The sequence below is a fragment of the Teleopsis dalmanni genome, chromosome 2 (assembly GCF_002237135.1).
Source record: "Teleopsis dalmanni isolate 2A chromosome 2, ASM223713v2, whole genome shotgun sequence".
Taxonomy (NCBI): Eukaryota; Metazoa; Arthropoda; class Insecta; order Diptera; family Diopsidae; genus Teleopsis; species Teleopsis dalmanni.
Window position 1 is genome coordinate 75148056 of NC_051847.1, and position 27057 is coordinate 75175112.

At 29.9% G+C, this 27057-nt stretch overlaps 1 protein-coding gene across 1 annotated transcript in view; it reads left to right on the plus strand.

The window, feature by feature from the left end:
- The window catches only part of LOC119685717 (homeobox protein invected), a 72438-nt gene extending 64216 nt beyond the window's left edge, over window positions 1-8222 (plus strand). The window contains exons 3-4 of the mRNA XM_038100076.1: window positions 5086-5201; window positions 7823-8222. Coding sequence (XP_037956004.1) covers window positions 5086-5201; window positions 7823-8107 — 401 coding nt within the window. The 3' untranslated portion in view covers window positions 8108-8222. The remainder of the gene's footprint in view (window positions 1-5085; window positions 5202-7822) is intronic.
- The last annotated feature ends 18835 nt before the right edge of the window (window positions 8223-27057 follow it).

Consider the following 27057-nt stretch of genomic DNA (forward strand, 5'->3'; position numbering starts at 1 on the left):
TCATATTCTCTTTCCCACATTAGCTAAAATTTTTCTAACAAAATGATCAGGAGTATTTAGGTAGTGTGTGGGTAGAAAGGTTTTCATCTTGAATAGACATAATTCACTAATAATGGCGCTCATACAAAGTTTCCCGCAGTTGACAAGAAAAATGGGTATACGTACCATATTCCAAGCCATTCATGACTTTTACATGCGTATTGTATGAGACACTGTGGAATTACGTGAGAGTAAAAATATAAAACGTAATGACTTCATGGACTTACTCATTGAGTTGAAGACAACAAAATCTATAAAATTGGACAATGGAAAGGAACTAACTGGACTATAGAAGAAGTTGCTGCTCAAGCATTTGTTTTTTTTCTTGGCGGGCTTTAAAACTTCATCAACAACTTATGAATTGAATGAATGAGCTTATGAATTGACAAGGAATAATGTAGTACAGGATAAATTGAGAAATGAAATAAATGAAGTACTTACTAAATATAATCAGGAATTCACCTATGATTGCATTAAAGATATGCATTACTAGGACCAAGTTTTGTCGGGTATAGTAGTTAGAAAAAAATGTTTTTCTAAACAACATTCAAATTAAATAAGTTATCTGAATTAATTTTAGAAACTCTACGTCTTTACACTATTGGTCCACATCTAGTCTGGGAAGCAGCTAGAGATTATGTTGTACCCGGCAACTCAAAGTTCGTTATTAAAAACGATACACAAGTGCTAATAGCAATAATAGCATATCATCACGATGCCAAAGTGTACCCTGAACCTAGTAAATTTGATCCTAATCGTTTTTCTCCGGAAAAAATACGTGAACGTGATAATATCAATTCGATACCTTTCGGTAATGATTCACGTAACTGCATTGGTCTGCGATTTGGTAAAAGATACCAATTCCTATGGTATTTGATATGAAGCCTTTAGTGTTAAATGCTAAAGGTGGCATACATCTACGCTTTGAAAGAATTTAAAATAATTAAATCAAATTAACGATGTAAAATTTTGTGAATTTAAAAATTCTTTTAATGATTAATTATCAAAAATAATTTAATAAAGTAAGCGGAAGCTTTGCTGTTGAGAAAGAAAATATAAATATTTGTCAAAAGATTACAAATTTGTGATATCAAATAGTAATAATAATAATATCGATTAGCTCGCAATATAATATCTCTGTAACTATTGTCATGATATCCAATACACCCAGTTCAGTTCCAATATATTAGTTTTTCAGTTCCTTGTATTCCAATGGACTAATACTTATAAAAGGTCTCACATTATATTTCTAATTAAACCTTGAAGTCATGAATAAGCTGAGGGACTGAACATGAGCCTTATATATAAGTATATTAAATTTTTTTTTAGTAAATCGAATTTACAAATTTTGTTTAATAGTATTTTTTGGAGAGTAGTTTTATTAATGCTAAGCATAAAAATGGTTTCTAATATAGTGCGGAATCATTACAAATTTTTTCTGTTATTTATAATTATATCAAATTTATTTTTCTGTTTCTGTTTATTATAAGTTATGATTCCAAAAGAGATTAAAAAGATTAAACTATAATAGAAATTCAGCATAATGTTTTATTGAGTATTGGTTGCACTGTTAGAAGCGTACGTACTAATTATAAAGCAATTGCTTAGATGATTTTTTTCGGATAAACAAGCAATATATATTTTATGTGAATCAAAATATTGTATCAGAGAGAGTTTTAAAATTTTATGTAAAAAAGACTTTACTGTACTTCATACAGTGAAACACTTAGACTGTTAAACAAAGCGTTTAGCTAGAATATTATTTGAATAAAATTAAAAAACATTAAAAATAATATAAACTCTACGTAGCCATTGATGTTGAGAACATACCTAGTATATAAAATAAAAAAATATATAAAATACTGGCAGATAGATAAACAGATAGACAGATATATAACAAATTTAATCATTTTTAAAAGTCTGCAAAGTATAAAAGCAACCAGTGGCCATGTACATGCACCTATAATATACATATGTGCATACTCGTACATATAGGATAGGTATTTATTAAAACATCAATAATAATAGATCTCAGAGAAAGAATCGTGAAAGATTATGAAAATAAAAATTTTTGTGCAAGTGTCATTGAAGATATCTTTAGTGTCAAAAAGAAAGTAGTATAAGAACTGATATTTCACACCAGCGCTGTCCAGATCAGATGTGATCGCAGGCCAATATAAATCATTGTACAGATTGGAGGGCCCCAGAAACAAATACATAGTTCATAGTTCTTCTGGAAAAAATAAAAATACGATTATAATGTTAAATTTAGTTTTATTAATTGAAACTCATTTATTTAGTATACCATAAAATCTTATAATGTGATTTTACTAAAGGACACCAAAAGAAAAAGAAAATTTGCGTCATTGTGGTTGATTAGGAACATGTTGCGGGCCGCATAAACAGTAATTGCGGGCCGCGCTTTTGACAGCCCTGCTTTACACCATGTAACGGTTATATTAGTTATTCCAATAGTTTTTCCAATAGTTGTGAGTGAGTGACAATGCATTCAGATACTTTCGAACGTTATTTGGCTTTCTCAAGTAAATTGAAAGTAAATAGAAAGTTTACACATAATTTATTATAAATAAAGCCAAATTAGATGTAGAATTATTATTTTGTAAAGAATTCTCTAAAAATAATATTATAAAAAATTGCTTGCTATTATATTAAATAGTAATAAATTTTACAAATCACAAAAAAAATAATATTAATTCTAAGTGAATTTGTTTATAATAATGACAATTAAAAAATAATTAAAATTCCGAAAACAAAATTCTTATCAAACATACTATGAGAAATTATGTACAATGAGTTCGATTAAGTTTGAGTCGTTAAAGTCGTTATATATCATTTTTTTTGTATAGAACTTGTAAATTTAAATATTTATCTTTTAAAATCTTTAAAATTTATTAGAATACTAGAACTGATTAAAACTAGTTCATGTAAACTTGATGGTGAAATTATCTATTTATTGTCCTTATCGAAATATTTTCGGTTAGCTTATCAACACTTTAAATTGCATAAGGTGTTTAATGGTATCTAAAAATTGTATTTGCGGAACTAATTTAGTTTTACTTAGAACATCAATTAATTGTTTAGAATTAAAATTATTGATAAAAAAATAATTACAGAGCAAAAAATGAAATTTTGACATATTTCTAGAAAATACTTGGTTTGGTTTCAACTTTAAATACCACCAGAAATATATACTGTCAAAGTGGAGACTTCGCTCTTTGCTACTTCTAATTATCTTAATAGATTGTGTATTGCTCAGTCTCTCAGATCTCCCATATCGTTTTCTGTCTTGGGGGTTCCATTCTCATGACGCATAACAGATTTTATCACTAGGTTTTCTTAAGATATACGTCAGCCTGACATGTTGTTGTTTTTTTAGAAAGTTATTATGACAGTTCTTAGGCTTGCCTTTAGATATAGGTCAATAAGCTTATTGCTATATCTTTCTAAACTCTTTGAAAGAGGACTGCTTTTAAAGTAGAAACCATTTCTTGACGATAAAAATCTAATACCCTCCCACCAGTTTGGTTTTAGGGAAAAACATGGAACATGGAACCTCTTGAATTAATATTAATAATTATTTCACTGTGTACTTTAACTTATTTTAATTTATATTTTGTAATTTTGTTATTTATGACTTCGAACTGCTGCCTTACGCAAAAGAAACTTATTTTCTTCAAAGAATTTTGAAACAAGTAATTTTTCTTTAGTTGTGGTCATCAAGCACTATTTCAAATTGAAGATATTCGCATTTTCAATACACTAATGATGCCGGAACCCTTTTCTGTTGGTCACAAGTTGCTGTGAATGCAGCAAAATTTTAGTTTGGCAATTTTAGAATTCACTGCGTTTAACCAGAAATTCTCATTAGTAAGCCATAATTGCTTTATTTCGCAAACAAGAATTTCAATAAACAAACAATTTATACATTTCCGTAAATGTCCTTAGTTTGGTAATCAAAAGTATGACTAACTCCGGCCCAAACTGTTACATAGAGAGCACAGCTAAGCAAAGTTTCAACTCAGATTTGATAACTGAAAAGCAACTCAAGACTGTAGAGTTGCTTCGGTTTGATGACTTCAGAAATCCTTTAGCCTGTAATAAAATTTAATCACTTGGTTAAAGCTATTTTATGCGCTATTGTTGGTTTTGGGAAGACATTTTAATGTGACAACCACTCCGTCCTATATGGAGTACCCTTTTTCGGGAACGCTTTATCTACGCTTGTCTATTTTAAACTGTTAATTAAACAAAAACATCTTTTTCCATAGTTGCTCATAGTCCTTCTGCAACCCTCAACCAGTAACCAACAGAAACCAACAGATAGATTACTAATGCCTTGATTTTTTATATAGCAATGTCTATGCGTAGATACCTACAATATCACAAGCATATATATATATGTATAGATATATAGTATGTGTTCATATTGTAATTATATATTTGATGTTGTATTCTTGTCTAGTGCCGTTTATTTTTAGAAAATTAAAATTGAAATTAGCTACAGTACAACGTCATCGTGTTGATTACTTCGAACAATGACGAGGGAAATTTTCAAACTTTAATTATTTTCGCAAAACGAATGATTCGAAAATGACGGAAACGGAAGTTGACTTCTTAACATTTGAATTAATTGTGCGCACATTTGTTTTAATGCAAATCGTTTGTTGTTGTACGGCGTAGTCTAGTGGGTGAAGAAGGGGGCGGGTCGGTCGATTGGTTCGCACTTTATGCGTAAATGTGTTGAACTATTTTTATGTGCAATTCGTGTGTACTTCTCGCTACTCATAAATCTTGAGAGCGCGTTAATTTTCGTTACACGAAGTATTTATGCATGCGGTGTGGCAGCACCGAAAGTCCGAATGAATAGAGTTCAATTGCGAGAATACTCGAATGCGTCCAGTCATTGTGGCGCAATTACGTATATTTTATTCCTCGAATGGAATTTTTATGTTTATCTCGTTTCTCCTGCTCAGGGTGTGAATTTAATTTAATTTTGTGTCTGTTTTTCTCTTATTTTTTTCACAGGTCCACGTACGCGTAAACCTAAGAAACCTGCAAGTGAAAAAGGTTCATCGCCGACACAAACTGAAGATAAACGACCACGTACCGCATTTAGTGGATCGCAATTGGCGCGACTAAAGGTGAGTTATAGTTGCAATTACAATTTAAAATTGGTATATTGAATGAAATAAATAATGAAATGAATTTTAAAATACATAAAGTGATAGCAAAGAAGGTTTAAACCGCTATAGTTTTTTTATTGTGAATAGTTTTGAAAAATCAATGAAATTTTCATATAAAATGAAATAAAGCTGTTATTTATCAAGTAAAGTATTTAAAGCAAAGTATTTATCATATGCATATACAGGGTGGTTAACGAAAATTGCAACAAACGTTCTATTTTGTTTATTTTTGTTAAATTTAATGAAAGATAAATGAAAATGTGAAAAAAGAACTTTACATTTTTAAGTTAATTTATTTTGGTTCAATATGGCCACCTCTAGCATAAATTATGGCCTTCAAGCGGCTAATGAAGCTAACCCAAATTATCCGCAAGTGGTTTTGGCTCATTTTCGGCTTAGTACTTGCTTTAGACGATCGACATTTTGGTGTTTTATAGTACCAACCTTACTTTTTAGAATACCTCAGAACGAGAAATCGAAAGGGTTTATATCAGGTGGTCATGGTGGCCACTGTCTTGATGGAATAAAGCATGGAACTGTATTACGAATGGTGACTTAGTAGAAAAAACGAAATTCGGCAAGCCACCACCCCACCACCTTCGGCCAAACGAACCAGCACTTGGGCCCTTTCGACTCTAATTTCTTTTTGTTCGTCGGTGAGATCATGCACTTTTTTTAACATCAATAGCAATTCAGTCCGAGCTCATTTTTCAAAGTGTGTTGCATTCTCGAGATACATTCAGCTCCTTTGCCATTTGATTGCAACTGCGAGGGTTTCACTAAACTCGCTTCTTCACTTTACGAATCATTTTTAATGTTGTTACTGTTGTGTTTGGGCCACTTCCTAGGCATCGGGAAACGTTACCAGGATACGGTAGCTATGGTGATAGCGTATCGAGCTATAGTACGAGACATAAATGATTTGTTCTGATTTAGGTGGTGAAGGGCTCGAATGATAACCAGTCAAATATAAATCAATCGTACTTTCAGGTTTGAACTTCATCCCATACAACTTCTTTTCTACAACATAAAAATTAAAATGCCTTCATACGCTTGTAAACAAGACAATGACCTGTCAAATGAGTTGACTGTGAGTTTCCTGTCATTATTGGTTTGACAGCTAGATCGGTGCGAAGTTTGTTGCAAGTTTCGTCAGGCACCCTGTATTATATGTGTGAAGTAAATATTTTGTAGAACTAGTTAAACAGTGTGTTCATATGGTAAATCTGACATATCTGATAAATGATATGTCGGTTCAAAAGTCAGTTTAACATTTTTGACAGCTAAAATTATAATAAAAACTCTAGTGTGAGATCAGTATAAGGATTGGTTCTGTTTAATATGTCTATATATTAGAAGTACTTTCTAATGATGTCTTATTAATAACTACATATATAGTTTGTAGAATGTTAGGACTATATAATGAGTTGATTTTCTAATAAATATATTTAATTTAATTTACTGTTTTAAAATTGCAAGAGGGTATCTCAGCATAAAGTCCTGAAAATACTTCTCTAAATTATAACTATAAAAAAAGAAAAAAAAATTCTTTATTAGACATATTTCACAATAAATCGCAGGTCTTAAAGGCAAAACTGTCTTACCAGAAATCTAATATCAATACCGAAAGGAATATTGCCCAAAATTTGATGAAGTGAGAAAAGACTTCACGTTTTGGCTGGTGTTCAAAACGCCATCTAGTGTTACCCGATCGGTTACAACGCAGAATATAGATAACTTAAGCCATCTATTCAGAAAATAATGGATTTCTTTTTACTACATCTATTAAAATATTTCACCATTTTTCTGAAAATAAGTCTATTCAATAGTCTCTAGAGATTTGACATAAATTATTTAATCCCCTTCATGACGGCACCAATATACTATGAAAGTGGCCTAAGGCACTTTAAAATTTTTTTGCTGTGCAACTTTCATTTCAATTAGTTAGAACTTGCGTTTATAACATAAGCTAAGTTGGTTATTTGAATATTATTATAACTAAAGAGCTTAAACATACGTGTAAAAACACCGCGCCAACAATAGAATAGTACTAGTCATACATTATTAATAAATTATATGGTCAATTGATTTTCACTACTCATAAGGTACAAGTTGTATTTATATAGATAAAATACAAAATTTCATTTGTTTACATAAAAAAGCAATAGTGTGTTATTAAACAGCATTAATTGTGTAATAACACTAACTTGGCTTATCGATATTTTGTTTATCTACGAATTGAAATACACCAAATATATTTCAGATGCATTACTTATAATCAATTCTGAGACTCACGTATAGTTAAGAATATATATCTCGTCACTGATAATGAGATAATATATATCTCATCCCTTTTTTTGGTTTTAATCAATTCGTCGAAATATTACCGTTTTTTCATAGAGATTGAAGAATGGTAGTGATTATCGTGATTACTAATTTTTTTGATTTAAATATCGTAATTTTTTGAGTCTAGCCAAATATCGTTTTTCAATATTTTTTATTATAACAATACAATCTATAAGAAGCCATTTTAATTAAACCTCCTTTTCTTAATCTTTTACTTTTTTTTTATAAAATAGCACGAATTTAATGAGAATCGTTACCTGACAGAGAAACGTCGCCAGCAGCTCAGCTCAGAACTTGGCTTGAACGAAGCACAAATCAAAATTTGGTTTCAGAATAAACGTGCCAAATTAAAAAAGTCCAGTGGCACAAAAAATCCACTTGCACTTCAACTAATGGCTCAGGGTCTCTATAATCATTCAACTGTACCATTGACGAGGGAAGAAGAAGAATTGCAGGAACTACAAGAACGTGAAAATGCGCTAAGTAACTCTTCGGTCGGTACTACGGTTTCCACGTAGTACTTTCACCGGTAGGAAGTAAAACATTTTCATCTTTACAGTGAAAGTATTATTTTGAAATGAAAATCGTATACAATAGGATTAGAGGAAGGAAAGAGAGGAAGAAGAAAAACAAGGAAAGAAAAACATAAAGATGAATAAGAAAGACTAACAATTTTTGTTGTACAAATATGTTTTTAAATTAATGAAGACATTAAAATGTAATAGGAAGCAATATTAAATATTTAAGTGAGTCTATAATTTCAAATTTCATACATATTTAAAACAAAATTATATATATATACGTAACACTTATAATACAACATTTGGTAAATATATATATATAAGTGAATAAAGTTTCTAGTCCTAGTTTGTATAAGTAACCAAACCTAACTCACATTTTCGGTTATGTGATCCGAACTCTCTTTTCGGGAGTTTTTAATAGATATGAATCTAAAATGTTTGCTATGTACATAAAAAGTAATTATAAAAAAAATATTTAATAATAATATTTAAATAAACTCAAAATGTTAAATTAAATAATTGCAAATAAAAACTAATAAATTTGAATAAATTTTGAAATAAATTTAAACTTAAATATTTGTCCGGCTTTTTCTTTCGGGAATCCAAAAATTGATGTTAATTTTTTTCTAATTAATTTCAACGAGGGTGGTCTGGTATTTCGACTAATTTATTGTCACCTTTATGACGCTAATGATAATTTAATATGTAGTTTGAAAATAATTATGATAAAAGCAAGTGGTGGTCGTAAATAATAAATAACAATAGGCGTATGTAGATAACGGACATCGGTAGGTAATTTAAGATATGCATACGCAAAATATTTTAATAAAAGTTTTAATTTCTGTATTATAAAAGAAGTTATCATATATACATATGATATTTGATATAAACAATATCATATGGCTGATAGGTTGTTATGTGTATATGTAAAAATTTGGGTGTAAAAACAGGTACATTTGTGATTTTAATTGTGATTTGAAACTAGTGCTGATGCTAATCTACGGGCAATGCCCGATAGGTCCCAATGGCGCATAGAGCTTATCTTAATATTTGAGGAAGACTTATATTAATATATATCACATCTCAATACACCATTTAATTACTCTTTTTATTGATAATTATTTCTGTAAAATGAAGTTATTGGCTAAAGATTAGTGCAGATGCTAATTCACAGGAAATGTCACAATAGGTCATAATGAACCCACTTAATATTGAGGAAGACTTATAGTAATTCATATAAAAATATCAAAACTTAACAAAATTAAGTTATTGGCAAAACATACTTGATCTGTTGCATGTTGCATATTAATTGTAATTCTGTATTTCATTATCCAATTTCAGTAACAGCGGTCTTCTTTCCACGTTCGGTTGGACGAAATACACGATGAGGTTTTGAGGATTCCAAGGCAACGCTGCTTAAAAAGGATTTTCAAAAGTCTTACCCAAACTTAGAAAAATATGCTCTAACCACATACTAGTTAAATTGGCATGATCATTTCGTTAGAGAAGTTTTAGCTCATATGGCAACATTATGCGTCGAGTAGGAATATTTTAACCTGTGATTTAGTTAAAATGAGATTAAATCAACCAAATTGTTTTTCTAAGTGTAAGAAAAGATTAATCCAATCAATCCAATCCAAGTTTTTATTGATGTTCTGTCTGTTTGTATTTCTTCACAATTTTTTAATAAAAATTGATTTCTGTTTTCACTATATAAGCATATGGACGTAAGGGTAGTATTTTAATATATTATAATGTCATATTGTCGCTTTATGCTTTATTAAAGGAAATGGAAACAAAGTAAACAGAGAGAAATTAACATATACTTCCATCAATTCATTTTTAATTTATATATATGGGTGCTCGTGCTCTTCTGCCACAACTGTGTATCATTACCTTATAATATCACTTCTATACTTACGTTGTCCTAGTTTTACATCTTCTTACGTTTATATTTGATATCGTTACTATTATCATCATTCCAAATATTGTAGTATACTTTTAAAAATCATTTTTGTATATGTTAAGGATTTCCTGTGTTTACTATATTTTTGGCTTAGTAGATGGTAGTAAGGTCATTGATATTAGAAACTACCAGAAATGTTGGAAAATTGGCAAGTTTAAATATTATATGATGAGTCATCAAATACTTAAGAAAACATTGACTTCTTCAAATCACATAAATTATATTTTTAAAACACTAGTACTTTAAAATGAAATAAAGTCCGATATAGATAATGTGAAGAATGCTATTAAAAGATTTACCTGCTCTTTGCAAGGAAATATATTTTATTAAAAGTGTTTTATATTATTATTATTTCTTTTTTTTTTTGAAATTATGACCTGTGTAAATTCCTAATGTAGCCATTAAATGGCCACATAAGACTTAACTGTGGAATGAAACGAGCACTCCGTTGAAATGCACCACAACCTTAACAGGCCATAGTATCTCCGAATATCTTATTGGGATTGTGGTGTGTGCTACACTGTATGGTGTGTGGGTGTAATCCGAGTTGTGTCATTAGGTGTTGTGACAACTTTAAGACATCAATTCTGTTGTTATTATCATTGTTCGATTATTGCCGTTGTTGTACGGATCTTGTGTCGCATATTGGATGAAATTGCCGTTCGCTTCCAGCTTCACGAGATTAAATTGCTAAAATTAAATAAAAATAAAAATAAGAAGAAATCATTACACACAAAAACGTCTTAATCCAATCTTGTGATTTACAATTTGGTATCGAGTTTCTTTGTTGAATGCGAATGATTTCGAAAAAGTCTTAATTTCTTATTTGGAAATATTTTTTTTCCTCGTATCTTGGATGTTGGAGTCAAAGCAACAAATTGATTGTTGCATAACAGTGGCAATGTTTGATTAAATATTTTAAATAAATTACATTGTAAGAATTATAATTAAATTGTTGGTTTTGAGCTGCTTTAAAATATTTGATAAAGATACGTTGGTAAGTTGCAGGATATGAGGGGTTCATAACGAGAAATTATATCTATTTAATTCTAACTCTAGATAAAGGATCCTGTGTGCAGTAATGGATGTTATTATAAATACCAGAATATTTGTTCCTTGGTACAGAATATATAACGTGAAGAACTTTATTTTCGCTTACTAGAAACCCAGTCTAGTAAATTTTCTATAAATTTGAAATATTCAAAAATATTTTTGAAAGCGTCGCAATAAATACAGCGATTATTGTGATAAGTACAGAGATTGGTTAGTCTTCAGTAAAAAAACAAGCAATACAGTTAAAATTGAAAAAGAAATAAATAATAAATAAAAAATAGATTGTGGGGCCCAGACTTCTACATTAAAGACGTGTGTCCATTATACTAATATTAGATATGGTAAAGTATTTGAGTTAGTCTTCAGTAAAAAAATAAGTAATACAGTTAAAATTGAAAAAGAAATTAATAATAAATAAAAAATAGATTGTGGGGCCCAGACTTCTACACTGAAGACGTGTATCCACTATACTAATATTAGATATGGTAAAGTATTTGAGTTCCATGTAAATTTTTTTTTTCAGTTGTGACTTAAGTACTTCATTTATTTTTATAGACCTATCTACGACATTTTAAGTCCAGTACATAATTTGTGAAGCTAATCTTCCCATAGTGTTGATCATACTTTTTTATAAATATTCAAAGCAATTGTTTACTTCATTATTAATACGTATTGAATTGCAAGGTAAGTTTCATGTCTAATATAATTCCGAGATATTTAACATTTTTCTTTAAATGGTTTTCCAAACCTCTACATCTTAGCAGAAAGTGTATTTTTTTTTTGAAAATATTAGTGAATTCACTTTTTTTGAAAGTGATTATAAGCACTTCATTTTATCAAGTTTTTAAGGATGTATAAGACTAGTTAGACATATAATAAAAACTTTTAATAAAAGTATTTTGTTATGATATAGGTATAGGTTGTCTGTTATATGTTATTTTATTAATTATTTCAATTATTAATAAAATAAGTTTCTTACAGTTGGTGAAATATAAAATAATATTTACGTATTTAATTGCTTAGAACTCAATTTTAAAATATAGAATTGTGTATATAGTAAAAATACAAAAAGGTCTATAAAAAATCAGCAAGCGAAAGAATCGATGCATCAGCGATGATACAAAAAATACAAAAAGTCTATAAAACCCTAATAGGCGAAATAATCGATGCAGGAGCGATGATACATTGATATTTTGGAAGCAATCATAGATGTCACTACCACATCAAGTAAATGCATTTTTGTGCACTACATATTATAGGAAAACTATAGATGCCTTATTAATACCTACAAGTACTTCAATGCATTATTACTGTGATGCTTTTTTGATGTATAATAAATGAAGGTCTGGGGAGTTAATATAATTTTGTATGAATATCGTTATCGCTAACACAAAGCATCCAAAAGTATCACTAAAGAATCAAAAGCTTAAATAAAATCATTTATATTTGTAAAGAATACATGTTTATATATATTATATTATTATATTTATTTTAAAATGATAATTAAATTAATATTACATATTATATAAAAAAGAAGTACAAAGAATTTATATATAAAAAACACATAAAATTTTTACAAAATATTGAGGTGAAATACAGCCTAAAGCCTAATAGTGTTAAAGGTGCTTAAAGCATCAATAATATATGGATGCCATTGTGATGCTATGTTGGCACTGTACACTTTTATCAATATTAACTATATAACATGAATTAATTATTACAATGTTAATTTTAATATGTTATGTTATTTGCCTACTAAAAAATGTAAAATATGACTTATTTCAACGCACTTGCTTTGCACAGGAAAAAGCGCACTAAAAATTAGAACCATTAATGCACCTGTAAACCTAAAAAATAAGTTATCTTCTCTTTAAATTGAAAGTTAACTGCTGTTGTTTACAGAAGAGAGCACTTTTGATAATAAGCAATGTTAATGTCTTGCCTTGTTTTTCGCTTATGCGTTTTATATGGTCGAGGGCAGAATTAAATCAATTAGTGAAGAGAGTGTCAAGTGTAAAGTGCGATCAGTTTAAGCAATTTGCGTGGGCTTATTTGTTCCAATAAGAAATTTTAAAATAAAGTGTGTAAAGTAAATTTAATTGTGTTTAAAATTAATTTTAATTTATATATATTATTTATTTATTAGGCTTTAAATAATTTCTTTAAAAATATAAAGTGTTATTTTTACAGTGAAATGCGTACTCGGTAAAGTGTTTTTCAGTATAATTTTTTTTAATTGTGTTATAAATTGATATAAATAAATAAATAAATAGAAAATATAATTATTTTCAATATTAATTAATATATATAATAATGTTTCGGTTTTTGCTATTTAGTTAAATTATAATAATAATAATAAATAATTAAAAAATCAATAAAAAAATGAATGAATATAAGACAATCAACAAGCATTACAGTTAACTGAAGTTGAGTGCATATAACGGCAGCATGCGCTCTGCCGAAGTCAGCATTTGCATCGACGCAAGCAGCATTGATTGAGTAAGAAGTAAGTCAGAATTGTTTTTACATTTTTTGTTATTTTAATACACCTCTAAACTTTTTTTGAAAAATATATTGAAATTATATTAAAATATATAAAGTTAGGGTTCCGTGCAACAGAATGTACATATAATTGAATTATTAAGCAGTAATCTTTCATTTAAAAAAATTATTATTATTGAAATTTTAAGCTAGTATGTTATAATGTGCACTATATATTAGATCTATAACCGCATAATGCGTATTAATAGTGCTTTATATTTATATCTGTATGAATATATCTCTACATCATAAGCAAAAGACTTAATCTTTATGTATAAATATTATATATTGGTGTTTTTTTCGATTTATTTTTTATTATTATTATTTTTTATGGAGATCTTTTATGGAGCCTTTCGCCCAATCAATCTAATTTTACAGTTTCAAAGAATTTTTTGACTACTGTGGGGTGTTTTTAGCTAGGTATTTAGGACTCCAAATTCCGCTGCTTAGATAGTTAAGTCTACGTCTTGCCACGACTAGGCAGGCGCATAGTACGTATTCTGCTGTTTACTGAAGCTCTTGACAGAGTCGGTAGAAATCGCATCTTTTGCCGATGATAATGCAATCTATTGTGGCTTGTTAGCAGTTCCGTGTAGAGTTTGATATCTCTTCTGCTTAGGTTTAGGACAGCTTCAGCTTTTATATGTTCAGGGATAATAAGACTTCTTGACTGCCGCATGCCTTTTTGGGCTATTATGTTGTTTCCTGTACTACTATACTAGTTAATATTACATAAATATATTGCGACAGCAAAATATGCAGACTCATAATATATTATTTGGAATATTAGTTGTAATATAAATAAATATTAACAATATTAATATTAACACATAGAATGAAAAAAATTTCCATGTGAGTTCTGATATAAGCAAGATTATGATTAAAAGATTATTTGTATTTGCGTTAATGTACTCAAAATCATTATCTTTAACCATGCTTAGACAGTGTCTTACTGAGATTTTCAACTAAGTTATTAGGGTGGTTCCTTGATTTTATTGATCTTTAGATTCTTCCAAATATTAATATTTTTTTACATACCAGGGAGCTCAACAGTTACTTCATAATGTGTTGATTGCAATCTTTAAACTCTGTCTAGAATTAAGTTAGGAACAGTACCCCATTATCATTATATTTAATAGAAGCATCTGATTTAGGACTAAAAACCTAATTAAAATTCAAAATTTTCGGTTTTGTTTGTATTGATTTTTTTTGTCTACATATATAATTTTACCATATCAATTTCTTATCTATTGTTACTTTTAGATAGCTTCTAGCATCATTTTGAGGAATGGTTCATTTATTCGGGCGTAAGCCGTTTCTATTTAGGCGTGAGCCCTTTCTAGAAGTAAACGTGATATAGATGCCTTTCGATTCACTAACTCTTTTTAATATATTAAAATTATTTAATTGCTTATTAATTAATCACAATTAATTAATTTATTTTCAAAAATTATTATATTTTTCTGTTTAATTCATCTCATCAATATTATAAGATTGTTGCATTAGTTAATTAGAATAAGATATACTAACTGTACTATTACTTTTCTTTTACTGATCTAAGTTGATATTTCTTATGCAAGCTCATACCCAATAACTCATCATAAAGAGCTGTTAATTTGGAAACTGTCTTCAATAGGACTTTTTCACTTGCCAATTTTTTTAGGTACATCAGTTTTATAATCATATCTTCTTTCAGCTTCTAATGGCAGTCCAATAGCGCATTATTTTCGCCTTCGAATTGTTAGCATTTTTTATTTTTTCCCTCGGCATTATTTTTTAACTAGCCCACCGTACTGTTTTTAAAACTATGCTGCTCAATTTATCCTATGATTAACAAATACATTGGCACCCTAACCTGATGTAATCATATAGTATAAACAATAAACAATTTCTAGATGGAAATAAAATTTTGTCGTTTGTTATTTCAAAGCACCGATCTTAAGAAGCAGGTATTTGAAGAACTTTCAGTGGAAGTCATTTGTTTATAATTACACATTATTTAAAATCTAATTTTACCCTATTGTAAAAATTTATATTAAAAAATCAATAAATTGCCTTCGCCATATAGCATTATGTATTCATAATATTAACCAACTGAGAATTATAAAATTTCACTCAGTTACCATTGTAAACCAATAGTATAAAAATAGTTTATACTGCTCTTATTTTAATGACATGATTTCAGAATACAGACATATTAAATAGTTTCATTTAGAACTAGTTTTAATTTAACATTTCTTTTGATATAGTATTTCGTCTACTAACGGCACATATTTCACTATAGTATAAATTTATATTAAAAATCAATTAACATAACTGCAGCACACAACAAACTTATATACATTTCAAACCAAAGTAAATAAGAATTATATATTTTTAAGAGTAACTCAGTGATTAGTTTTGTTATAATTGTAATATTTATATATATTAACTTAAAGATAAAACACTTGCATAGTGTTTTACCAGATAATAATCCAAAAACTCTTTTATAATTTTAAAAATGACATAGGTATAACATTTGATTTTATTCCAAAACCTCGTGACGTGTGAAGCACAAGTCACAGGCAATATAGAAACACTACTGACATCCTTACCAAGTTTTTGATTGCATGTTCCATATTAGCTCCTCAGAGTATCAAGCTTTAATAAGCTGTGTGTGAGTCTTTTTTTTATTAGTTTTCAGTTAAGAAACTTAATCCACAAGGCTCAACTATCGTTTCGGTACAAAAAAGGGTGCAAGAGGCATCTATTAAAGCGAAATCGTTTTTATATATTTTGTGCAATATATGTCATGAGCTAATTCAGACAAATACTAACATATTACCATCTTTCTTTAGATACTTACACATTAGACAGACATTTAAATTAATCATTTCAAGAAATTGCTCTATCCATACTTTTAAAAAATACGACTTTTTCCTATTATAAATTGTTGAAAGAAAAATTTACGGTAATTTTAGTAAAACACTCTGAATAAAAGAATTAGATCCATTCATCTTATTTAAATGGCGCTTTACTAACTAATTAACTAAGTTTATATATTGAGCAGCACTATATCTTCTCCTAAAATCTACTATATCCACTTGGAAATACGCTGAATACTTTAATTATTTGATTTTGGTGTTTTCTGTCTGAGATAGAGATCAACATAATAGCGCTACTATGTTGACAGTTGCTATCTGTAGATATTATATGGTACTTCAAGACCACAACCTTTTTCTTTCCAAAAGTTATTGCTAAGAGATTTGTGAAGATAATGATATTCTGTTTAATACAGAAATATGAACAACAGGCTTCTAGGTCTCAGAGAAGTAAAGCAATGCTAATATGAGACCTTTTGCGCTACAAATGACCCTAACTATAGAGGACTCATTAAGCTCATTCATTTAGTCTTTCAAACGAAATGCCTTCTATTAAGGAATTATTAATATCAGAATGTCATAGAAGCATACGGACTTTGGTTTTCTACTTGTCCCACATCAATGCCAGATAGTGAAAAATGATGTGACAAGGGATCTCATCTGCTTCTAAGCAGAGCCACCAGTCTGTTTACTGAGACAATTTAACGGTAACCCGTCTAATCTCGCTTGGTCATGATGTAAGAACAGATGACGATGCTCTAACGGTATGATATGTGGTGCGGTAGTTTGAGTATAAAGGTGTTTCTAATGGAATGATGAAGTTAAGGGAGCACTCTCAATGCAGTTGATGCCCGAGTGTGGTGAAAACGCGCACGTAGCAGACAAACCCGGAGAGACATGCTGCGTCAGGGTGAAAACCAATAATGGGTTCTTATGGCCATTTGACTAACTAAAATTAATGAGTCAGTTGTAGATTACTATGTTCCACACAGTTGAGTAGTTGGATCAACTACTTTGCAAAATTGTTGGCTTACTTATTGCCTGTGAATACAGATAAAATTTGAGTAGGTATTCATATGATCAACATCATTGGTGACCAATTGTTTTAATGTAATTTAAGGTTCATTAATTTCATCTAACAAATAAAGTAATCGTAAAGAAGGGAACGCAATAAAAAAATATAACTTTCAAGTAGACAATGCTTTAATTGCAACTGGACTATCTATTAAGTTACAGATGTGGGTACTCTTAATCGCATTGGTTTAGGTTTTCAGCTCACTCAATCACCCAATCAGGTGAGCTGAAATTTCAATGATTTGAAACGCAGCTTAGATAAGAATGGATGGTACAACCAATGGTAGAGATTGTGAACTTGAGGTCAAAACTACTTCACCAAATCCTATTTTTGCTTTGAAATCATCTATATACATCGGAATCGCTCACTTTTATTTAAACGGATTCTTTTCTGAGTTCATTGTTTGTGTAAATGAACTAGTTAGTTATATAGTTGTGTTCAGAAGCTCAGAAAGCCGTTTTGAATCCACAAATTCTCGTTATAATGGGTAATAATAATAAGATCAAGGTATAACCAGACAGAGGCATTGATAAAGGCAAGAATCTGGCCAATGGGCAGGCTTGAGATATCGCCGAGTTTGTTGAAGAAGGGGACCTCCAGAAACTTAAGCGAAGTTTTGGAAAAGCTTGGATATAGACATGGCAGGTATTTTGATGTTCTTTCTTTGATAGCTGGTAGACACACATTGCAGGAGATGCCACGGGTTAGGCTAAGCCTAGCTTCATGCCGTCATATGGTCCAGTGGCTTGTTATGACAGATATTAACCTAGATACCTATGATTTCCTTCTGTGTAATAAGTCGGAGGTTCTACATTTGGAATAAATTGGCCATGTAGCGCTTGACCTGACTGCTGAGGCGGCAAGGGCCCACACACTTTTTGCCTTTCGCATAAAATAGTCATAAATCAACCTGTGACCGTAGCTGGCAGGGCCACCCAGGAACCCAAACTAAAGTTACCTTGAATCTCTAACTTAGTGCATTAATTAATTCCATACATTCTTGTATTAATCTGTATGAAATACAGACTAAATATATATACTAAATTTTTTATTTCAACAACTGTCTTTTTATTGGATGAGTTTATTGACTAGTTTCGCTAAATTGATTGTAAGAAATAAGTTTGGAATTTTATATAGAAAACGATTTGTGTGTAAAACATTAAGGCCATAAGACATAAAAAAAATTATGTAGTTTACAGATAACGCGATCAATAATTTAAAAATAAATAAAATTTTAAAATTCTTTACAACTTTTATAGATTTCAGCAATTATAGGTGTGTGCTGGTATATAAATATTTTCTCAATCTTATGGATTTGAAATTTTAAATCAATAAAAAATCAGCCATAAAACGCCTACAAATGTTTGCTAATAAATTCCTAAAAAAGTCACTCATTTGCGTATTAAGAAATACTTTATAACATAATAATTTCAGATTTTAGTCCTTTGTTGCGGATACACGCGTAAAAATGTATCAAATATTTAGTATGTGTTTTTTATTTAGTTTGGATGGCGCAGATGTGGAACGGGCTGAGGGGCACTGTGAGCGTACGTTTGGTCATATGGACGTGTATAATTTACATTAATGCCGACACTTTACAACTTGGCCACCACAAAATAAGCAATGATTAATGTTGATCCACTGCGGCAGTGTCAGTTTTGGTGAGGCTCGATTTACTGTGGCTTAGCTTGGTTCTGAGAATGTGCACAATATAGGAGTTTGCGGCTTATGCTGGAGTGGAACGTGTATGCATAAATCTATGCGTTGACATTTAACTGCCGTTTTTATTTTCACCGAATGAATATGGTTCGGCCAATGTAGTCTTTTGTATCCTTTCGGCTTGTGGTGTCTCTCGTAATTTGTATCTTTCTTTTGTATGAAATTATCTTTCCGCCACTTAAAATGCACAAAGTTGAGACATTCAAGTGAAATATCATAAAATTAAAAACAAATTACTTTGACGCATTCTATGTACCAGAAACGTTTAAAACAAAAATATACCCATTTGAGTTTTTAACACCAAAATTAATCATAGCTTTTAATGAGCTCCTTTGCCAGGCTATCTACCTCTGCTCATTTCGATTCATTTAAGAAACGGTCAAGAGCGCCCAAGTGTGCCATATGCCCTCGGATTGTGATATATATGCTGCCAGATACATAAATATACGCGTATATGTGTAACAATGTCACAAGGGTTCATGCCAATAAATCTGTTAGCAATGAGTTATGCATAAAGATATAAATTAAAAGCGAAATTGTGCGTTTTAAGATTTATGTTAAAGAGACTTTGCCGATATGCAAGTTGGGTTATGGTACGGTTAATGTACGCTATAATTTAGAATTTGAGTATAACATACTCTACTTTTCTATTTTATAAGTTTAGTATAATATAATAATGCGTTCATACGGATTTACATATTCATTGCCCATTAATTTCTAATCATCGTTCAATTTTTACTTAAAATTTATTTTTTTTTCTCCAAATTATTTTATTTCTTGTTATTTCATTCATTAAATTAATTGTTTGTTTACTAATATTTCATTTTAAATCAGTCGAACTACGAACTCAGCTTAATGAAACCGGCTTAGAAGCGTTTAATTAATTCGATTTTTAAATTGTATCGCATTTTAATGAGCTTTAATGGTTTCGATTTGGCATGCAAATCAAAAATCTTTGCGACCACCCACGTCGTCTATCGGTAATACGTGAAACCATCTCAGTTTGTTGTTCGCTAGCGAGTGCAAAGTGATGAGCCAGACTAAGTGTTTCAATAGTAAGGCAGACAAGCAGACAGACGGACTACCAAGCAGACAGACATGCTGCTATCTGTAGCATTTATTTTAGCTGCATTTGTAGCACAGCTCATTACGCCTGCGCATAATCATCCTCATTGACAGAATCAAAGACACAAATCATCAACTTCATTTGTTCTCGTAAAACCCATCAAATTGCTTTGATTGTTGGCTGGGCTGCACAGAGAGCGGTGCGCTGATATTGCCATATTTAACATATCATTTAGTACTAGTTTATTGCTACAAAATATTGAATATGTGATTTTCCTGCTTTTGCCAGCATTTGCCGGCATTGCCAACATTAACATTTACGCCGTGGCGTATAAATCGTCAATTGCCGTACTTTCAAGTTGAGAAAAGTGTGGGCTCAGGCATGGATTTTGCTCGCATTTATTAATGGAGCTCTTTTTTGCTCCACGGCGTAAATCTATGGAATAAATTGACAATTTGCTTCACAATGAAAATATTAGTTTTCCTTATTTGCATAAGCAAGCACTTACACTGGTTGGAATAAGGAATAAAAAATGTTCCGGTTAATAGAGGAATATAATTTTTCATGGATTATGAAATGCTTGAATAAATTTTGTAGAGGAAGAAATCGGATTTTATTATTTTATAAATAAAGATATTATGCCGAAAGTGTATAAAGAGGATCGGAAATGGTTTTGGTAGAGTGTTTTGGTGACAGATTAAGTTACACAAAAGTGATTAGAAATAATTTAATTATAAGAGTTAATTAGAAATTATTTTTCTTTCTTAAACCTATGTATATTGTTTATATCCATGAAAATAATGATCTTCAGAACAGTGGCGTAACTACATTTTTTAGGCCCATAAGCGAATTCTAACTAAGGAGCTCCTACTAATATCTTTTTATACCCTTTATACGAAAAAGTGTAGAAAAGGTACATTAGGCTTTGTCAAGATCTTCATAACGTCTGTTTGAAGTCTTTTTCAGTATCTGAACAATGCATCAATTTATTCTGTGTATTACAATTAGCAAAGGCATCATTTAAATCGTTTACTCCTTCAGTTTTGTTTTCATTTATTTTTAGAAAAATGTATAGTTTTGGTAATTTCTTTAATGTTAATAATAATGCATAAATTTATAATGGGGCCCCCTAAGTTCGGGGGCCCGAAAGCGTTGCTTCCAGTCGCTTCCCTGTAGTTATGCCACTTAAAAATTTAAGACTTAAAAATTTTTAGTTGTTTATCATAAATTATTTAAAGCCATGATCACATCCTGAGTTACTATTAAACTAAGGTGCACAGAACTAATAGTTCATTAGAGACCATAATTTTTTCCTATAATCTACATATATAACATAGGATTAATGTTTATCTAAACAATGATCACAAGACTTATAGTTTCTAGCTATTCAACAGAAAATATTTGTAGCTACTATCTAGTAGTTACTAGTTTACCATTCGAATTGAGACACCACGGTTTTCTTCCTTAACCTATATAATAAGGGGCTTATATTCATCCGCACAATGGATGAATTACAACTGTCTAGTTGTTTATCATACATTACTTAAAGTCTCAATATGGTTGTTACACAAGCCTGATAATTTATTATAGACCATAGTTCTTCCCAATAATCTCTTTTGCACAGTGTTTATATGCATCTAAAGAACAAAGTTACGATTCACAAGTCTTAAAAGTTTTTAATTATTCATCTCAAAAAAACTGAAGAGTAGAGTTCTTAAAATATCTACAGTAAGTCAATATAATCCACAAGAAATGATTAGCTGGCGGTTTTCAGTCACTGGTTGCTTAACTCAACGTACACTACTAGCTGTCATCTTTTAAGAGGGTCTTAAAGACACTAATACATAGTTGTGGATTCTGTAAAAGCAATAAAATTTCGTCCATCGTATCTGCTTGTATTTTGTGCTATTTAGAAACAAGCTCAATACATCTATTCGACTTTCATTAAAAATATTAAGTCGAGAGATTTTGAAACACTGGTGTTTGAAATCGACATGATTTATGGTAATATTATAATATAAATAAATATTAAATAATATAATAAATGTAAAAATATCATTATATTATTATATGTATATTATAATTATATAAGTAGTAAAAGCAATATAAAAAAAGTATTAATAAGAAGAAAAGTGTAGAACATTATTTAATTTGATTGGAAAAAAAAAATCCTTTGATAATTTGACAATATATTTGACATAATATTTAATAATATATTTCATAATAATAAAAATGTTTAAATAATTTTGTATTTCTACTACTTACTATTTTGATTAAAAGTGAGTTTATCACGAATATTACCATGGGATGGGTTCTACGTTTAAATTGTTCCAATAAACTTATTATCCTTGAACTCAACAATAGTTGAAGTTACCCTTTAACTCAAAAGTGACAATATTTTCGATTATCCTTAATTAAAGGCAAATCGTGAAAATAATAAATTCGAAACCACATAAAATAAAACTTAATTATATAAATTTTGACAAAGTCGCCATATTGTTAGTACATCGTATTATTATGTATGTCAATTTTATGTTCCAATTATTAAGAGAGTCCTACAAATCGGCGCGTGACAATAGGACATTATTCTAAAACACACTTTGTGACGCTCCTTGTAAAAAACTACAACAACCCTATAAGAGAAAATATCAATATTGGAGCGTACCATGCCAGAACATCAAAATGTGAAGGTAGTTCCTGGGGAAGCACAGAAGCCAAAGCGCACCATGTGCAAACAAGGGTTACTTTGAAGAAAATTTATAAAGTCTCGCTAAAGAAAGTACTCTCGTATGAATGCGTGGATGGAGTTAATTATGCTTTAGTATAAAAATATTTTTCATTCTTACAACGTAAAATGTGTCCCTTTACAGAGGGGTAAGAAATTGTTAAAATGAAGTTAACTAGGCTGACATAGAGGAGCTATGACTGCAAAGAATTTGTTTGATTAACATTAAAACTAAATTAGGATTAGACAATTTTTGGCTTTTTTCTTTTTTATTTAGTAAAATTTTTAAAAATTATTTAATATTTTATTTGAAATTTTTAGAACCCTTTTAGAACCTTTTTGGGATATTCAAGCGCCTGGTATGGAATATACTACTTCCATTTAAGCGTCTAGTGTCTGCATTGCTTGTGTTAGGAAAATTTCACTGAAATAGGTGTAGTTCAAAAAATTTTTACTTTCATTTTTTTTATCCTGCCCTTCACGGAGTTTTATTTTATTTACTTGCTACTTTAATTATGTAATAAAAATATTTTATTTACATTTGACATATGGAAATGTGTATTTTATTCCGTTTCTGTGCAATATCCTAGATTATTTAGTTTAAGAATTTTTATGCGAGCTTAGTAATTCGCTCGAAACGGAAGTAACTTGTTAACATGCAAAACAACTCTTAGTTCAGCCTAAATATTGGCCTCATACTACTCCATTCGCCGGTACAGCGCGGTTTCGTTAAGGCGACCGCAGGTAAACTAGGCGCTAAGCCGCCGTAAGCTAATGTTTCAGTGGAATTCCTCGTAATGTTAAACAAACTCATTAAAATTTAATGACGTGTAGCTACAAGAAAATTAATCGACATGTGAGCTTTACATCAACTGATGGTGTAATTTGCGTATAAATTAAGTTGTAATTGAATAAATAGCACATTTATTGCTGGCATACATATATAATTATCATCAGACTAACTCTGATTCTACAGTTTGTGAAGCAAATCCATAGAGTTAACAATAGAGTTAATTAAATGTTAACTCTTAACATGAAATTATAACTTAACGATATGGTGTTTCTTTTTAATTAAAATAATTAATGATTTTAATAAAAGCTAAAATAGGTCACTGTAATTAAACCGAACCCTAAAATCCGATTTGTTAAGGTTTTCAAATGCCAGTAAAAAGACATATAGGTATTTGCGTAAACTTTGTGTATATTTACGCCTTGATTTGAATTGCTATTAAATTTTATTTGTTCTTCATTTGATATCACTTTTAACCCTTCTGTTATCTGTATCCTTATTAGTCACGCATGTCCAGCTTAGTGCTTAATAAAAAGGACATCATGTCATTGTAAATAAGTAAAAATGTCATGAAGTACGAGAGAATATTTCGAAAAGCAATAAACACATTACAAAAATTTCATCTAAAAATTTAATAAAATCGTCAAGGATACCAGAAATTTTATGGAGCCGCGCCTTTAATTAAAGAGAAATACAATGAAAATGAAATTAAAATTATTATATGGTATACTTATACATTAATTAAAAAGTGTATATTACATAGTTTGTGGACAGTTTGATATGCGACAAAGTTATTGAAATAAGTACTAATATTGGATTATGGAGTATTAAGTAGATTACCAGTGAATATAATAGATAATGTTGGGTTCACTGGCTTGTAAGAGTTTTACTTAGGCCAACTACCGCTGCTTCCAGTTGCTGCTGACTCGCTGTGGGTGGTCAATAGGTCTATCCACCGAATGTTCGGACGTCGTCTACCGCGTTTTCCACCTTCGGAAACCGAATTAAATATATTTCTAGCCGGAGCACGACATGACCAAGCCAGCGAAGCCGCTGAATTTTTATTAATATTCAATATTTGTTGTCAACGTGTAAGAAACCACAGATCTTCCGAAAAAATTTTTTTCAAATGCTCCTAACTACTGTTGGTAATTGTCCCCGCTTTTACACCATACATCAGAACAGGCATGATAAGTGACTTGCATAGGGTGATACTAGAGTATCACTAGAGGGAAAAAACAACCATTTTCGAAGACAACGGCGCTTCCAACTCAAAGAAGATTGAAGAGGATTGAAAAATTGTAGCATTCTGGCAACTACTCCCATGTAAGAACATGGCAATACTTACTCTTTGACAAAAGTCATAACGTAACGTGAACAACAATAAGTAACTATAAAAAGAATTGATCATCATTACAATGTTGAAATAAGTAGACTTTTGCAAAAGAAAATTCAGAATATATTTGAATTATTAAAATTACAGAAAAGCTCAAATTTCCTTAACTTTATTGAGCAAAATGGAAATCAATATACACATTCCAAACTAGTTTATAAGATTGGTATAACATAAATTGAAGACAAAAATTGACTACAAAAAGTCATAATAACATGGTCAAACCATGATCTATGGCGAGTAAAGATCTTACCGTGTAGTGAGATTAGGATCGAAATGGTAAGACTCGTAGTAACTTTGACAGGGGACTAGCTTACAGTTATCTGCTAGTAAAGGAGGAATAAGTTTAATAAGTCCTGTTTAAATAAGGAAAGTTAACCTGATTATGACATGCCACTATACATAAAAGTCTAAAATCCTCACATACATATTTTACTCAAGTTTTAAAATGAATAGTTTTCTCTATTACTAGCACAATATAGTTATTATGAGCTAATTGCATAGTGAAAGAAACTCTACTGCTAACAGCATCAACCAACCCATTAAAGAAATTAATAAATAGAAAATTAATTAATAGAATTAATAGATCATATACATGTTTTAGTTGGAAAAATGATTCTTCAGATATTAAGTAAATTTATTTAAGTATGTGAAGTTTGATGAATTCTTCTCTTCTATTTAAACATTTTATAAAAAATAATTGACAGATTTTTGTTAATTATTTTTCTCTTAAAATACTACATAAAACTTAGTTTTATTTTTGAAACAATCTGCATAATTATTTAATTTTTCTTATTTTTAATAAGATAAAGATTCACACAAATAACTTTTTGGAACATCTGTCCAGTGCATATTTACGAATCATTACACAGTGGCAGTTAATAATTTTCCATTTCATATTAATGCCATCTTTAATTGGACACACTTCAAATCTCAAAACAGTCAAACTGTCAAAACAGAAATTGATGGCGTCTTGGGGGAATATTGGGAAATAATTCCTGAACAATCAAAACATTACTTGCACAAATTACACAAAAGTTAATTGAAGAAAATTAATGATGATTTTTAAAAATATACACAAGAAACTATCTTATTTTTAAGACCTAAACAAAAAAGGATTATGTTTAAGAAACTCACAAACTACATTGAAAATAGTTTCCTTCGACTAAAATTGATATTTCGTGGAAGAAAATAAAATTGAATGTTTACCATAATTAATGACTCACTCCTTTCCTCAATAATAGCACAACGACTTCTTCTTCGGGAAGAAAACAATGCCTTTCTTATGATGAATAGGGATACCTAAAGAGGCTACTGTGTTAAATTTACCACAATACTGTGGTATTTTTCTTCGCATACATCGGTTTATTCTTTTGTTTATGTCAGTAGTAATTTTTTCTAGTTAAATGAATTTATTATAAGTATAATATATATAAAAACCAGAAATTCTAATGGTTTCATATGTGAGAGAAGTCTATGTTTTAATTAAAATTTATAAATATAATTTATAAATTTCCTTCACTTTTGGCAGGACCCGAGTTCGAATCCTGGTACTTGGAGTCTCAAAAAATAATTATTTACAAAGAATTAAATACAAGAATTATTTCCAAGATCACTGATGATAGGTATTTGGCAATACTCGAAACAGCTGTATGGTCAGTCAAAAATTCAATTAATTAAAATAATATAAAAAAATAAAATTTTTGTTGTTGTAGTTCGCTACTGTTCGAAAAAACCTCTTTATAAATATAATTTTAG